A 16,518-nucleotide genomic window follows, 5' to 3' on the forward strand; every position below is an offset into this window, starting at 1 on the left:
TTATTAGAGTAGTATTCTTCTACTTTTACATATTTACCAAGTCAGACTGTCGTTAAAAATATCAGTTTTCCACCATTGTGAACATTCAGATAGATAGATAGATAGATAGATAGATAGATAGATAGATAGATAGATAGATAGATAGATAGATAGATAGATAGATAGATAGATAGATAGATAGATAGATAGATAGATAGATAGATAGATAGATAGATATTCAGAGAAGGTTATGATGAATTGAGCGTCAAACTCTGTTGGGGGAGGATTCATCACTAGATCAACAGGTTGAGAGTTTGCAGAAGACAGCAGCGGACATTAGATCAGACTTTCACTGAACCAAGAACATGCTTCACACACTTGTTTTGTTCTGCTCGTTCTGTTTGTGCTGCTTGAGTCTGATGGGTAAGTTATAAAAGCATTTTAACGATGTAATTTCAATTCTCTTTCAGCTTTCTACTGTTATATACAAGATGAATGAATTCAGTTCTCTGTTTCATTATCATTTTAATTAGAAATTTTCGAGCCTTCTATTGTGACTAAGTTTTTCTTGCTCAAAAAGCCACCAGTGACCCACTTTCAAATTCCAGGTGTCTTTTGTTGCTGTAAATATCTTTATTTTAAAAACTTGTGAATGCAATTTCTTACCAGCAATTTTTCAAAAATATTTTTAAAAATCCCCCCCTGTGGTACTAACTGTAAATATCACGGATATTCTTTGCACAAAATATTTGAGAATTCAATTCAAGTCTGTTTTATCTACTGATCTCAGTGTCTCATTTATTCAAAAAATCTTTTGAAATTATCCATCTGAATTAAACTTTAAGGCTGTGATTATTGTGTATTTATAAAAAATTAAATAAAAAAGTAACTTCATGTAACATTGATTCTACTCTAGATAAGTTCAAAAATATAAAGATATAATTATCGGTTCATGCTTATCTGTCTCACCTTTCCCTTTGCTGTAATTTTAATTTGCTCATTTTAATGTTCTCCAGGTGTATTTGGGACTAAAATAAATGAAATAATGTCAGTGATGGAGGGAAATATTGTTACTCTAAACACTGACACTGACTTTGAAAAACATGAAGATGACATGTTGTGGTTATTTGGAGCTGAAAAGTCTCAAATAGCTTTCATTAAAAGAAAGAAGCAAATCTTCAACACATATGATGGTCCTGATGGGAGATTCAGAGACAGACTGAAGCTGGACAATCAAACTGGATCTTTGACCATCACAAACATCACAACTAAACACGCTGGAGTTTATCAACTTGAGATTACTGGAGCAAATTTGAAATCAAAAACATTCAGTGTTTCTGTCTACGGTGAGCAGAGATAATTTATCCAAACATTCACATTCTTATTTTATTAACTATTTACATATTAACTCATTTTATATATTAAGATCACAGAAACATTCACTCAAAACATTGGACCAAAATTAAGATCGATTAGATTTATCCAGATTTCTCTTTATTCTCTTTTATTTTTTCAGCTCGTCTGCCTGTTCCTGTCCTCAGCAGTAACTCTTCACAATGCTCTTCATCATCATCATCATCATCACAGCAGAATTGTTCATTGGTGTGTTCAGTGTTGAATGTGAGTGATGTGACTCTGTCCTGGTACAAAGGAAACAGTTTATTGTCCAGCATCAGTGTGTCTGATCTCAGCATCAGTCTCTCTCTACCTCTGGAGGTGGAATATCAGGATAAAAACACCTACAGCTGTGTGCTCAACAATCCCATCAGCAACCAGACTCAACATCTGGACATCACTCAACTCTGTCACACATGTTCAAGCACGTTGCAGTTTTATGATTTGATCTCTATATTTGTTTGTAGCTCAGACTGACACATTCACTTCTTCCTTTATCCATACAGCACTGGACCCACACTCTCCTTCACAACAAGACTCACCTCTAAAATTGCTGATCTTTGCTGCTGTTGGATCTCTGTTGATTGTAGCAGCAGTCGGGATCTTCTGGAACAGCTGGAAATGTAGAAGAACTGATCGAGAAGGCAAGTTTTACCTACTGCGTAGTATACAACATATTCTAAACATTTGAATCAATTAGCCCCAAAAATTGTATACAAGCTTCAAAAGAAATCATGAACATTTCTAGAAATGACAATGCAATTTGTAAAAAAAATTGTGAATCAAGGATATTGTTCTAATTATTGCAAACTCTGCTAAGGACGTTTATGAACCGTTGTAATGTGAAATTGATAAATGCTAATGTTTTAATTATAGCAACTGCTTGTAATTTAATAATAATTGAAAAAATTACATTAAAGAATAGAATGTTGTGAAGAAAGACATATATTTGGGATTGAGTTTTCTTGTTTAATTTCACCATTCCTGGCTGGTGGAATGATCTTCCCACCCCGATCCGGAATACTGAATCCCTGACAATTTTCAAGAGACAGCTGAAAACTTTCTCAGCTTTCTCCTTCCTTAATCCCTCCGTCGACTTGTACTTATCTGAACAAATGAGCACTTCCTGTGTTTAATTGCCTCTTCATGATGAGTCGCTTGTTGTATTCCAATTATTTTGATTGTTTCGATTTTTTGATTGATTTTATTATAATTTTTTAAGCAGTTCGGAATTGTGATGAAGAAATAACTTATTCTGAAACAACATTCTACAAAAGAAACATGCAAATGGTAAGAAAGTTTAATCTCTGCATTGCTCTATTATTTTATCAGTGAGTCATATTTAGATATGTTTCTGTATAATGATCTGTCAAACACATTTCACACAACAGCATCAGATATTTAGATTCTGTCATAACATGTTGAATTCAATGTGAAAACTATCAACACTTTTAAATTACTGTAAATCTCTCAATAGTCAATAAACATTATATGTAAATTCAATGAATAATAATAATAATAAAACAAAAGAAAACATTTCCACACAATTAATTCAACAAAACTAGAATGTTACCAATTTTGTGTTGTCAGTTATCTAGATGCTTGCCACGTCACATATTAGCATACTATTAAATCATATTTTTAAAAATGTTTTTAAGCATATTTGAAATTACAGATCCACTGCCCAAAAATGATTCTACATAATTCATCCATGATTCATCCAGCCCTAACACAAAATGACCTTGCGTTTTTACAAATTTTAGTGAATTAAGGGAACATTGTGTTTGTTTATTTTGGCAGAAAACAAACAATATGATAGGAAATTAAAGCCTTTTAGAAAATGACACACATATTTCTGCTCCTGTGCATGACAGTCCATTGGAAAATGTGCAACCATTCAATGACAGTCAAAACTGCTTTATAATGGACCATGGATTGGATATTGTTACAACACAATCATGCATCAGCTCAGATTTTTTTTTGGTGTCCAATTTGGTACTGCTTTCATAGGGTATTAAATCTGACTGGTAGTCTAAATACAACATTTCATATTTTCAGCTTACATAATGTTTATATTTTGCATAATCATAGGCCTGTGCAGTTTATGGTACACTCTTATAGAAAATAAAATAATAATAAAGACACCTTTGTAACTTATTTATCAAAAGAGTTCATAGTGGTAGCATAAGAGGTACGATAAGGTATTATAAGCACCCCAACAATCTAATATTACTTAATTTCGATATAAGATTGTAAAGAAAATGTGTTAACTTTTGAAAGGCAAAAAACTTTGCCATTTTGCATTGCCACAATTTAAAATTTGGGCCCTGAAGAAAAGCTACTGAGAACCTAATCTTAATCTGCTTTATGATAGTTTAGCAGTTAGAGTAAACTAAAGATTTTATCAAATAACATTGCATCACTTATTATTTCAATATGAATGTCAATCAATCTTTAGGATGTCAAATTTTAATGGTTAAAATATTATAGCTTGTGTGATGTTTTTACAGAAAGTTAAAGAGGAGGATCACGTGGAGTATGTACCTGTAGTCATGAGATGATGATCAAACTGAAGTCTTTTTCTGAAGGCCATTGCACACGGAGTCCGAAATGTTCCCCATCCTTTCCTATTAAAATGCATTCTACGGATGCGAAAACGCAAAAAATCGAACCTGATCCGAATTTCTTTGACAGACGAAAGTTTCGGACGCAGTGTGCAAACGTGATTGACACAAGGTGAGGACGTATTTATTTTTTAAAGTGTGAAAATTTAGGACTTAGTGTGCAGAGACCTTGAGTCCCAAATACAACCGTGTGATCACCTTCATCAAGAAGCTCCTGATACATCCTCAGAGATTTAGAGTCTATGGTTGAGTTCTCGTACTGGTAAGAATCACAAAAACAATAACAACAATAACAAAATCCCATGGGTGATGTGATATAAAAACAGATAACTTCTAGATAGCTTTGAAAGCATAAGATCTCACCCTCCCTGCAAATCACTCTCCAAAGCCACACCTATTATCAGTGTTTGTATATGAATAAAGTTTAAATTAAATTGGTTTGTTATATAAGGTGATCATGTCTTTTCAGATGATTTGATATGACTTTATATACTTTTTGAAGCTTGAAAATGTTCATGAAGAAAAATTAAGATTAATGACTATGGGTTTATAATGACATGAGGGTGTTTACATGACAGAATTTACATTTTTGGGTCTAAAAATGAATTGAGGACACATGCCATAAATGTAAAATGTTCATAAAAACAAGTCGAAATGAACTGCTTCATTCTGTGAATGCGGTTTGGTAGACAAACATCTTCTGCATGAGAATGTGTCTGCTGCTGTAAGTTGGTGTTTGATGTCTGTTCATGAGTTTGTGTCTGAGGTGTCAACAGTGTGACTGTGTCTATAGCATGTGGTTGAATGGTGTTTTTCCATTTCTGCCCATGATTTTAACAGTTTGACGGTTTTCTTCTGTACTCAAAAAAAAAGATTCTCCCCATAAAACAAACATCATGTACTTGTGTCTGTGAAATATAAAGCTGATGTTCAAGGGCATGTGCATCTCATTTCAAATCAATGATCTTATGAGCTTATGCTGTGACCCTGTACACAAGCTCTGCTAGTTTTAAAAGTTACTTCCAGCTCTAGCAAGAGAAACGTAAGTTATTTCTAACAATAACTATTCTTGATCTCACAGATGTTTTAACGATCATATTCTGTTTTGTCTGTTAATGTCTGGAATTTGTTTTAAGAATAAATGCAACGTATGATTTGCTATTGTGATATATATAGTACCATGCAAATGTTTACCAGTTAATCATTTCTTTAGTTTTGATCAGTTTGGTGGAGTAACTAAAATAAACGAGCAGCATTGCTATACGCTACATGCCTTAGTAAAAGCATTCTGTGATCCAGACAGACTTTTTCATGAATTAAATTAATATTTATTATTACTTTATATGACTGTCCTATGCAACTAAGTGACTTCTGAGTTTAGTATTCAATATTAAAACAAGAAGCATAAATTTGCTAATTTTGACTTGCAATGATATCCTTGATTAACATCCAGATAGATGCTCAGTCAAATATCAATGCTTATGTTAGGGTTATTATTCATGTTCACAGTTGTTTCCCATGGAATGTCTTCAGACAGCATCAAAGATGTGTTATAAATTGCCTAATATTTTATTTGTACATAAAATAATATATTTATGTACTACAAGCAGTGCATAAACATATGACTGGAATGTCCTCTAGTGGCAAAGCCAGGAACTGACAGACTCTAAATCAAAAACTTTAAGGTAAAAGTTAACCAATCAGAGTTGAAATCATATTACAGAACATACACACAATGATTGCTGTAATAACTGTGTTATTTAGTTGTCAGTTGGTTCATTTATTTCTCAATACAATCTTCACAACAAACTCAAACTCATTTAGATGTTACAAAGCCGTTTATTGCAAAAAACAAATCTTTCACAAAAGTTGTAAAAAATGTATAAAAACATACAAAAGTCTTCAAATGTTCAGAAATACAAAAGCATGAGCGGACTATGCACACACACAAAATAAAAACAAATAAATAAAATCATGAAAAATTGCTAAACTGATAAGGAGCACTTCATAAAATACCACTAACATGTAATTGTTTCATTTTTACACATTTTAGCAAGGATATACAGATAACAAATGCAAGAAGACTAAAAATGACTATACAAGTGTTACCGTTTTGTCATGTAAACACATTTGTGTAGAAATCGTGCTGTACAAGGCATAAGGTGTTTCATATGCATATGTCATCATTCAAACACAACCCACAATTTATGCATACAGGCATGGGACGTAAACTCTCCCAGTGAAATGTTTCAACTACTATGAAGTAAATTACCTCAAGCTGATTAACTCTGGTTTGGTCTTCTAGTGTAAAGATAGTTGATCTTAATGGCAGCTTTAAGTAAAAATGCGTGTTATATGAACAATATAATATCAGTACGTTCCATTAATGTCAACAATATCAATTAACAACACTTACAGCAGTAGTATAGACTCCCTTCAAAACCTGAATACCTGTTTAGTCTCAAAGCGGTCTTAAGAGTGCACATTTGTGTAAATGCTCTAATCTGAGTGACATAAAATGTAAACAGTCAGCAGCTATAAGTGAATGCCTCCAAACAGTACACAATAACTGGTAAGTAAAGGCATTTATACAGTGTAGTTCTTGTCACAATATTGGAATTTCCAACTTCGATATGATACTGTAAAAAAAAAAAAAAAAAAAAAAAAAAAAAAAAGTTCATACCACGGAAAAATTGCTGCAGCATTAAGGGCATACAGTCTGAAATGTATGACATCTTTGTTATTTTACACTTCAGTGCAAGTCAATCTGGTGCACTTTTTGTGATAGTGTCTCAGTCCACTTCATTTGCACAGAGTTAAACCCTCAAGCATGGCTCAATTCCAATTTACACATTACAGAAAATTATACATTTTAAAATTGCATTTATACAAAATCACAAAACACATTATCCAATGTTATCAAATGTAAGTCAAGTGAAGTCAAGTAACAATAACAAACCACTTAAAACCAATGGCACTATAAATACAACAGATCAAGAAAAAACAGTGCTTCCAATTCTAAAAGAAAGTTTCAAAAAGCTTCAAAAGTCTAACAGTGATTTGTCTCTCTCTCTCGTTGTTTGAATAACATTAAATGACACATCACTTAAAGACCAAATGGATATAATAATGAGGATTTCTTACTCTGCTGTTTATGTTCCTTTAAGACATAGTCGCCCGGTTTCACAAACAAGGTTTAAGCCTAGTCCTAGACTAAAATGCAACGGAGCCGTTTCAACTGAAAGAAACTTGCATTGACTGAAAGGCACGTTTATAAAAATGACAAAATTGTCCTAATTGAACAGTGGCCTAATCCTGGCTTAGTCTAAGCCCTGTCTGTGAAACCGGGCCAGTGACTGTTTACGAGGATATTCACACCAAGACAGGTATTTTCACATAACTGACATTTATGCGTTTATGCGCAAGGGCGTGAATGTTTTAAATGGCAAGATAAAAATGTGCAGCGTTCACTGTGAGCCGAGCTGCACAGAGTCACTGAAAAGAGTGGATAATGTACATATAAAATTGCAGTGCGAATGAAATCACGGTTGGTACCAGTATACCGCAGAATTGCAATATTTAGCTTCAAATAGTTTAGTATCGATATGTATCGAAATAACTTTGACAACATGTTACTGTAAATGAAAAGGAACAAAAACTTGTTCCTGTGTGAGTCACCTTAGCAGCTTCACATGCTTTCATTTATTATTTAAATGTGTAATATCAAATTAGTTCTTGTCCTCAGTGTTCAAACAACCGTTGAGGTGAAATTTCACTTGGTATTTGTAAGTGCTGTTATGTAGATGTTGTGTATTTGTTTCATAACCAATTATTTTGTAATTAATTACCCACAATTCAAAGAGTTTGTAGACTTTCTATCAAAGGAAGTAGATCTCGCTTGCAATCCTATATCTTCAGTACAGGCGCTTAGTAGTGTGGGGAGCAGGAAACCAAACAAGCAAAAACACTGTACACCAACGTGTCACAGAGAACCATCTCATCATGCACCTTTTGCACAAGACTAGAACATGTCTTACCCAAGTGTAGAAAGTTAATTGAGAAGACCGTGTCAAGTTTGTATGTTCAGAGCGACTTTGCTTTGGATGCTTGCAGACTGGGAATCATTCAAGAAGGTGTGATAATAAGAGCATATGTGAAAAGTGTCAGAAGAAACATCCTACATGTTTGCATGATGACACGTTTAAAGAAGTTTCAACGTATCAAAGAGCCAGATCAAGAAGTCCTTGTCTATGCACTCTTAGACAACACAGAGTGGCACAACCTTTATTCTAGATTAAGTAGTTCAAGAGTTAAATACTAACAATGAGAATGTCCATCGGCAGCTATCCACAATGTCGGCAAGAGTAACTGTCATACCCTGTCAGAAACTGGCAAATCTACAGTCGAGAGGATACAACAAGTGGATACAGACAAGTGGTGCCTGCAGTGAAGTCATCGTTTGAAATAAAGGCAGTGCACTTTGTTTGCCGGACTCTTAAGGAAGTCATTTCTACAGACATCATTAAAGGCACTTGAATTAGACTTCACAGAACACAGTGCAGATGTTAATCCAGTTTCTCAGGAAGACATTCTCTTTATGTCCAAAGGAAGGTATAAGGCAAAAAGGAAGATGGCCACTCTTATCATAGACTCACCTCATTGGAGTGGCAACTGTGAATAGATAAGTATTTTGTGGATCGTGTCCATTTCATTAATGACATAACTCGAGATGCTGAAAGGGTTCCAAGGTCTGAACTTGATATTCCGCACCATGGAGTCTACCACCCCAAATCAGGGAAGATCCTTGTGGTTTTGATTGTTCAGCACACTTCCATGAAACCTCTCTGAATGGTCACCTCTTGACTGGTCCAGACCTGACCAACACATTGGTTGGAGTGCTGTGTCATTTTAGAAAGGGTCCAATAGCCATATTGTGGAACAATGAAAGAATGTTTAATCAATTTCACGTTGCAAGGGAACACCAAGACAGTCTAAGATTTCTCTGGTGGAATGACGGCAATCTGGATACCGAACCTTCAGTGTACAGAATGACGGTACACCTTTTTGGGGCAGCTTCATCCCCCGGCTGTTCCAACTTTTGTAAATTTGGAATTTGAGATTGACTTGCAAGTGTATTACTGGACTGACTGTAGAGTAGTCCTTGGCTATGTGAACAACGATGTCAAGAGATTTCACACATCCGTAGCCAACTGAATTCAATGCATAAGGTCTAGCACATGCCCTGAACCGTGGCGACATGTCAGTTTGGAAAACAACCCTGCTGACCATGCCTCTAGAAAGCTTAGTGCAATTCAACTGAAAGAGTCAAACTGGCAGAAAGGGCCCGACTTTGTGGCAGAGAGATTTATCACATTAAGAGAAAACGGTGGGAGAAATGGAAATGACCGACCCTCAGCTTCGCAAGGCCCACATTCACACAATCAAGATGAAAAAAAGTGAATTCACAGGTAAACCATTTCACAAAATTTTCTGACTGGTCTCAAAGAGTGAGGGCTTTTGCCAAGCTAAAGAGGTTTGTCAGAATTCAAGGGAGTTCAACCAAGAACAAATGAAGCAACTGGTCTTGGAGAAGGGAAGGAAGCAGAAATCAGCATCAAACTTGTTCAAGAAGAGAGAGGCCTTTGATAAAGATATTCAAAAGATCAAACTCCAAAAAGATGGCATCCCGAACAACCTCGACAAGTTAAGTCAGTTAAATGCTTTCTTGGACAAAAATGGTGTCCTCAGGGTGGGAGGATATCTACCACAATCCACCTTGCATCATGACAAAGCATCCTGCAAAACAAAGAAATCTCATTTGTCAGTCTCAATCGTAAAACATTATCATGAGCGTGACCAAGGAAGAGGCATGCCCATAAATGAGTTATGTGCAAATGGAATATGGATCTTAGGATGTGGAAGTGTGGTTTCCTCACACATCTCCAAGTGTGTAAAATGTAGAAGATACAGAAGAAATACAGAGGTTCAATGAATGGCAGATCTGCCAAAAGAAAGAACTGAGGAATTCCCTCCCTTTACGTACCGTGGTATAGATTGTTTTGGCCCCTTCACTTAAAATTATATGGATTGCCGTTTACTTGCTTGTGCTCTAGAGTGGTACATAGAGACACTAGATGACCTGATAACAGACACTTTCGTGAACGCAAGTGTTTATAGCTATCAGAGGACCTGTACTCCAATTTTGATTCGATCAAGGAACACTTCCCATGGGTGCTAGAAAAGAGTTTACTGACTTGCTCAAGAGGAAGGATCAAGAACGTCTTCAAGCAATCAGTTGCAAATTTTTAGCAAAGACGACCTCTATCTGCATAAGAGGTGGAGAAGAGTGCGGCAAATGACTTCTGGCAGAGATGGAAATGTGAATATCTATTAAATCTCTGACAACACAAGAAATGGCAAAGAACATCAGTAAATTCACAAATAAATGACTGTGATAATACAAGATAATTGGGCTCAAAGAAATGAATGGAAGCGTCCCAGGATAGTGGAAACTTACCCTAGCGCCGACGGCATAGTGTGAAAGCTGAAGCAACTACTCAGTAACACTACAATTGTTAAAGGAAAGCCACACACTAGATCAGTTTACTAGGAAATGCCTATTTACAAGGCATTTACTTTAATCGAGGTCAATTAAGTCAGGCACATGACACAGTTACTCTCATGTACACCTGAAATTTGATTGTTGTTAATTTTATTTCAATATATTTGTTTAAAGGAAAATTACTAATTTCAAGTAAATGGTGGGAGTGTAAGTAATGTTGTGTTGATGTTCTGTGTATTTGTTTCATATTTCTTTTGTAATTAAATCTTTAACTTTGTGTATAATACATTTTAGGCGCAATTTAAAATGTAAATTAATTTGGAGTTCTTTAAAACAAAGCGTGAGAATGCATCACTTCAATGGATTTGATGAGCAGATGCATCACAAGGCTCTGCTATGTTAAAATATGCTTAAGTTTAAAATCAGTGTTGTCACAAGTCAAAAGGACATTAAAGAGGATGTTCATAAAACTCAAGGACCTCCTTTCATGACAAACAGCCAAAGAGGTATTCGTTTCACTTGTATTGCAAGACTATGTGTTGTATAATTTCTGATGGGTTTGTATTATGCTCATTGACGAATACAGTTCTCATGTAGTGAAAGGTGTGAGGCATATAGAGGATGACCCTAAGAATTAAACGTCCATTTTAAAGAACCATAACTGTGTCTGTGTAGTCGTGAAGAGAGTTACACTATTGGCACTGACTGCTAAAATCTTGGTATGATGAGACTATTTCACTGAACAATAGATCTCTCTGTACCCTATCCTCTCTTCCATTAAAGTATCAAAATAATTAGTAATATTAAATCTCACTGGCAGCCTCAGGCTCAGTCTCCATGTGATTAGAGGATGAGCCATTGGTAGTGTTCTTCTTGATCATCAGTGTGATTAGAGGACCTCTCATTAGCATCACCCATCAGTGGAATCCCACTCCGATTAGACGACAAATCATAAACACCATTTGCCTAAAAAAAAAAAAAATTCACGGAAGGTAAAAGACATGAACAGGACTAACAAGTTGCTTACACAAAAATAGACTAGGACCTGTAATTGTATTTGTTTTTATGTTTGCAGAATATATGGTGTTCTTTTCCCTTTTCCTAAATATTAGTGAATCTGATAAACTGCATTAAACTCAAATCTTCTGTACTACAGTAATATACAGTTGTTGCCAAAAATATTGGCACCCTTGAGCTTTTTTCATATAATAACAAAATATAATTATCATAATGATTTAATTAAACTTTTTAAATTATATAATACAAATTTATCCAAACCATTGTTTAGTAAGAACAGTGCTTTCCTGATGAGTTAATATGATTGGCGTTTCAATGTAATGATTTCTGAATCAAACCACATAAATCACACAAACATGTTGCCAACTTGCAGATCTGAACAGATCTTACTTTGGTTGATTACAGTAATGGTTTTAAAAAAATCCATCTTGTTCATTCATCTGTATGTATAATATATCAATGACTAGTTCACAATGCATAAAAGGTTGTGTTTTTTTTTTTTTAAATGATGAACAGCAGAAAGTATAACATAAAATGTATTGGAACCAATGACTTCAACTGAGGGTGAAACTGATTAGAATAACGACAAAGTACTTCAAAGTATCAGATCAGGACAGATTGGATAATAAATTACCCAAATTGAGGCACAAAAACAATTGGTACATCCCTAGTATTGATGTGACTTTCTTGAACTGAGTTTTTGAAACAAGCTGTCTGATAGAACCATTTCACAGGAAAAAGTAAAAATCAGACTTCCCATCACTAATGTAATACTCACCTTTCCCTTTTACTCTACAAAAACAAACAGATGCAGTCAGCAGCAGGACACCAACAGCAACACATATTCCTGCTATTGTACCTGAAGACAGACCTGAAACTGAAACCGAAACCATAATTAAGTCATTATTACTAGAGAGCAAATTAATACATTTTACAAATGTCTCAAGTATTTACACTGTCCTACTTTAGTCATCAGCTGTATGATATTGCTTTAACTGATAAGTTGTTAAGTTCTGTTTTTTTGTTGGAAGAACAGCAGCTAATATAGCATCACATCATTGAGCTGTCAGAAAAACATCAGTGATGTTAACATAAATCACTTGATGTGAAGGTGATGATCTAAATAATAGTTTAAAAGTAGGGTTGCAAAGAGGTGACAATTTCTGGTAAATTTCAGAAAAATTCCAGAAATTTCTCAGCATTTTTTGGAAACTTTCTAAATTTTCCACCCCTTTGCAGCCCTACGTAATACCCGAATCAAAGCTCACTTTTTCAAACACAATGAAACAATGAAGAAATTCCATAATAAAAAAAACGATTTAAAAAAAAAAATAAAAAAAAATAATAATTATATATATATATATATATATATATATATATATATATATATATATATATATATATATATATATATCTATCTATCCATCCCAAGGGAACTAAAGGTGTAAATTAAATGATACACACCAGTGACAGTAACACTGAAGCTCCTTATGATGCTGAACCTGCTGCTGTGAATCTGTAGTTTATAAACTCCAGAGTCTGTGTTTGTGATGTTCATGATGGTCAGAGATCCAGTCTGATGATCCAGCTTCAGTCTGTTTTTGAATCTCTCGTCGCCATCTTTACTCTGAACATCTGTACAAATCATTCTGGGTTCTTCATTGATTTCAGCGATGCAAATGTCATTGAAATGCCATGCCATCAAATAATTCAGGTTTTCCATTTCACCAGGATCTAAAGTGACAGATTCTCCCTCCTTTACTGACTTTCTCTTCATTTCATCTCTTTCAGCTGCAGGAACATCTGAAACAAACCAACAGCTGCTGAAGGATCTTCATGCCAAGGCATGAAACAAACTCTGGATCTGAAAGTGATTAATCATGCTCTTTGAAAAGCAACATGTATCTCCGTTTTGATAACATTGTATTAACTTATTTCACATCAATTCCTCATTCAAACAGAAAGGCTAACATTAATGTGATCTAAACCTGCTTTTAAACAGGTTTATTCATTATGACTCACCATGAGTGGTAACATTGAAGGTCTTTTCGCTGCTGAATCTGATGCTGATGATTTTTAATTCATAAAGTCCAGAGTCTGTGTTTGTGATGTCTCTGATGGTCAGAGATCCAGTCTGATGATCCAGCTTCAGTCTGCCTTTGAATCTCTCAGTACCTTCATTACACTGAACATCTGTACAGATATCAGTGAGATCTCCACTGATTTGAGCTATTCTAGTGTCATTAAAATACCATTTTATATCTTCTTGTTGTTTTGTTTCAACATCAGTGTGTAGAGTGACTGAATCTCCATCCATCACAAATGCTGACAGTCCATCAGTCCCAACACTGAAAACACCTGGAGAAGAAATCAGTTAATTATAAATCAAACAAAATTATTCACCAGGAAAGTATAATGAGATAGGGATGTCATGGTGAATAAACCTTCAAACCGGTATATAAACATTAAACGTGTGAAAAAACGTTGTTGCACAACAACAGTAAGACAGCCCTAAAACATATTTCTTAACAAAAACGAATAAGATGTCTTGGAGGCATGGCATATACTAGAGGTCTTCAACCCTGTTCACTGGGACCCACTATCCTGCAAAGTTAATTTTCAACCTGCTTCTCTAACGAGGAGTCAGTGACGATAGGATGTGCAGCTTTATTAAAACGGAATGCAAGTCAAACAGTAGAGTTCAATCACGGGCTTCAAACACAACGTAGGTAAGGCATCAAAGTCAAAGTTCAGGCTGAAGCTCAGGGCAGGCGGCAAACACACAGGATGAGTCCAGGTCATACACGGGGAATCACACACGGAATAAACGCTCAGAAATGTTTGCATGGCAAGACAACACTTCGCAAAGAGGAAGCTGGGAGAACAGTTTAAATAGTTCAGAGTCAATGGGAAACACCTGTGAGTGTAATCAGCCACAGGTACTCGAAACGTGCTAAACTACTGGTTAAATCGTGTAAATGCAACAAGAACAACAAAAACTGAAACGGACTCGTACACAAGTATGAATAAAATTGATATTTAAAAGACGATAACTGTCTAAACAGAGTGACTGATTCCCAACTCCTCTCGTCTTTGAAGGATCTCATGCAGCCCAAATGATCCGTTTTTCCTTTGGTGTCTTTGCGCAACGTAAGCACTAAGCAGCAGTCACGTGGAAACTGTAGCGCGCGAGACTATAATAAAGATACATTTATTGTTCACTGTATTTATATTATCTTTATCACTCTTGGTCTCAACAGACCTTAATACCGCGCCAAAATGATTTATTACAGATGTCAACGGTGTAGAGAGACACGACTGCAATCATGGAGTGGCCCATGAGCCAAAAAAACAACAGCTTAAGTTCATCATTGATTTATTTAGCCTTCACATTCAGCCATACTTCACATATTAGCTGCTTTCCCAGAACAGCCAAGTATTTTCACAAATTCACAATAAATAATTTACCATCACGAATATTATAAACAATATAGCACCATTTTCTTAAGTGTTTCCATGGAATAGGCTAATTACAAAATATTTATTTTATTTTTAAATATTGGTACTTTGAAAACATAGTAACTTTTGGTTTTATGTTAATTTCTTGGCTATTATTTATTTGGCAGAAGCTTTTATTCAAAGCGACACGTGTAAAGCATGGGTGCTCTTTGTTTAAACTGAAGCTGACAAGAACAGAGATTGTAACATAAAATGTCTTACCGTGTGCGAGTATAAACAAGAACCCTGAGATCAGAATAGATCGGAGAGTCATTTTTTTTTTACAAAGTAAAAATAGTAATATTACAAAAACCGGTTTTAATTTCAATTTCATTCATTCATCTTCTTCTTAAGCGTTTTTGGCGGTTGGCAAACCAGCTAATAGTTGCTTACCGCCACCTGCTGGACATCGGTGTGGAACAAAAGTCTGACTGAGAAAGATAACAGGAGAAAGAAAAAAAAATGAACAATTATTATAAATACATAAATCCTATTCTATTATCTTCATATTCGTCTCTTTCAGATATTAAATTAACTGTACATGTGTTTTCATTAGTGCTTTTCCAAGTATATTTTCCAAAGTAAATTTTAGTTCATAATTTTCAAATACTTATTTTAATATTATTCTCTTATTTTCATATGCATGCCATTCTATTATTATATGTTTTACTGATTCAGGTTTGTGTGTTTACCTTTAAATGCAGAGTCTTATTGAGTCCTGTATGCCCTATTCTGAGACGAGTAATGACTGTTTCCTCCCTCAGATTTTTACCCATTTCTCTTCCTACACTGACTTTGCTTTGAATATTATGTCTTTCTGTATTATTAATATCCCAGTATTCCTGCCATAGATTTTGTGTATGTACCTTTTTTATAGTCTTGGCTTCAGCTTTACCTGTAAATCTATTGGTTGGGATTTGAAACATTGTTTTGCTAAAAGATCTACCTCTTCATTTCCTTTCACACCTAAACGCGCAGGAACCCAGACAAGCAGGCTACCATCAAACACCTTGATCGTTGCCATGGAGGAGCTTGGTCTGACCGGTGCTCCAACAAATGTCTTACCGACTAATGTGGCTTCATCTTCAACTGGTATAAATGGTCACTTCTGCCTGTTTTTTTCCTTTGGCCCCTTGTTTAAATAATTTGCACAGTTTCACATTATATGTTGTTCATAATATAATAGCCTACCAGAAAATTAGAAAAATGTGCTGCTTTTTTTGTGGTGACGTTTGCCCCAGACGGTGCGTTTCTGATTAATTTGAGAAAATATTCTATTCTTTATTCTTACAGCCTTACCATCACTGCATCAGGTCCAGCGCTCTGCCATTCCAGTAGCCCCGCTAACCAGCTTCTTCATCACTCCACTACTTACAGGAATGGCAAGCTCAATCAGTCTGGTCGTCACTCCACTCTCCAATCATAATCCATCCTGCTGAAAAC

General features: G+C 35.2%; 2 protein-coding genes across 2 annotated transcripts in view; both read right to left on the reverse strand.

Annotated features, from left to right (window-relative positions):
- Positions 1–16,518, reverse strand: part of LOC306875011 (uncharacterized protein) — a 991,916-nt gene that overhangs the window by 43,900 nt on the left and 931,498 nt on the right. The gene's annotated exons all lie outside the window — the stretch shown is intronic.
- LOC306875078 (uncharacterized protein) lies at positions 10,817–15,432 on the reverse strand. Its single transcript, XM_079425470.1, has 5 exons — positions 15,298–15,432; positions 13,600–13,935; positions 13,042–13,380; positions 12,356–12,454; positions 10,817–11,526 (listed from the first exon to the last, which is right to left on the reverse strand). The coding sequence occupies exons 1-5, from the start codon at positions 15,407–15,409 to the stop codon at positions 11,510–11,512; spliced, it is 903 nt and encodes a 300-aa protein (XP_079281596.1). The 5' UTR covers positions 15,410–15,432; the 3' UTR covers positions 10,817–11,509.

This window comes from Barbus barbus (assembly GCF_936440315.1).
Source record: "Barbus barbus genome assembly, chromosome: 9".
In the NCBI taxonomy this organism is placed as follows: domain Eukaryota; kingdom Metazoa; phylum Chordata; class Actinopteri; order Cypriniformes; family Cyprinidae; genus Barbus; species Barbus barbus.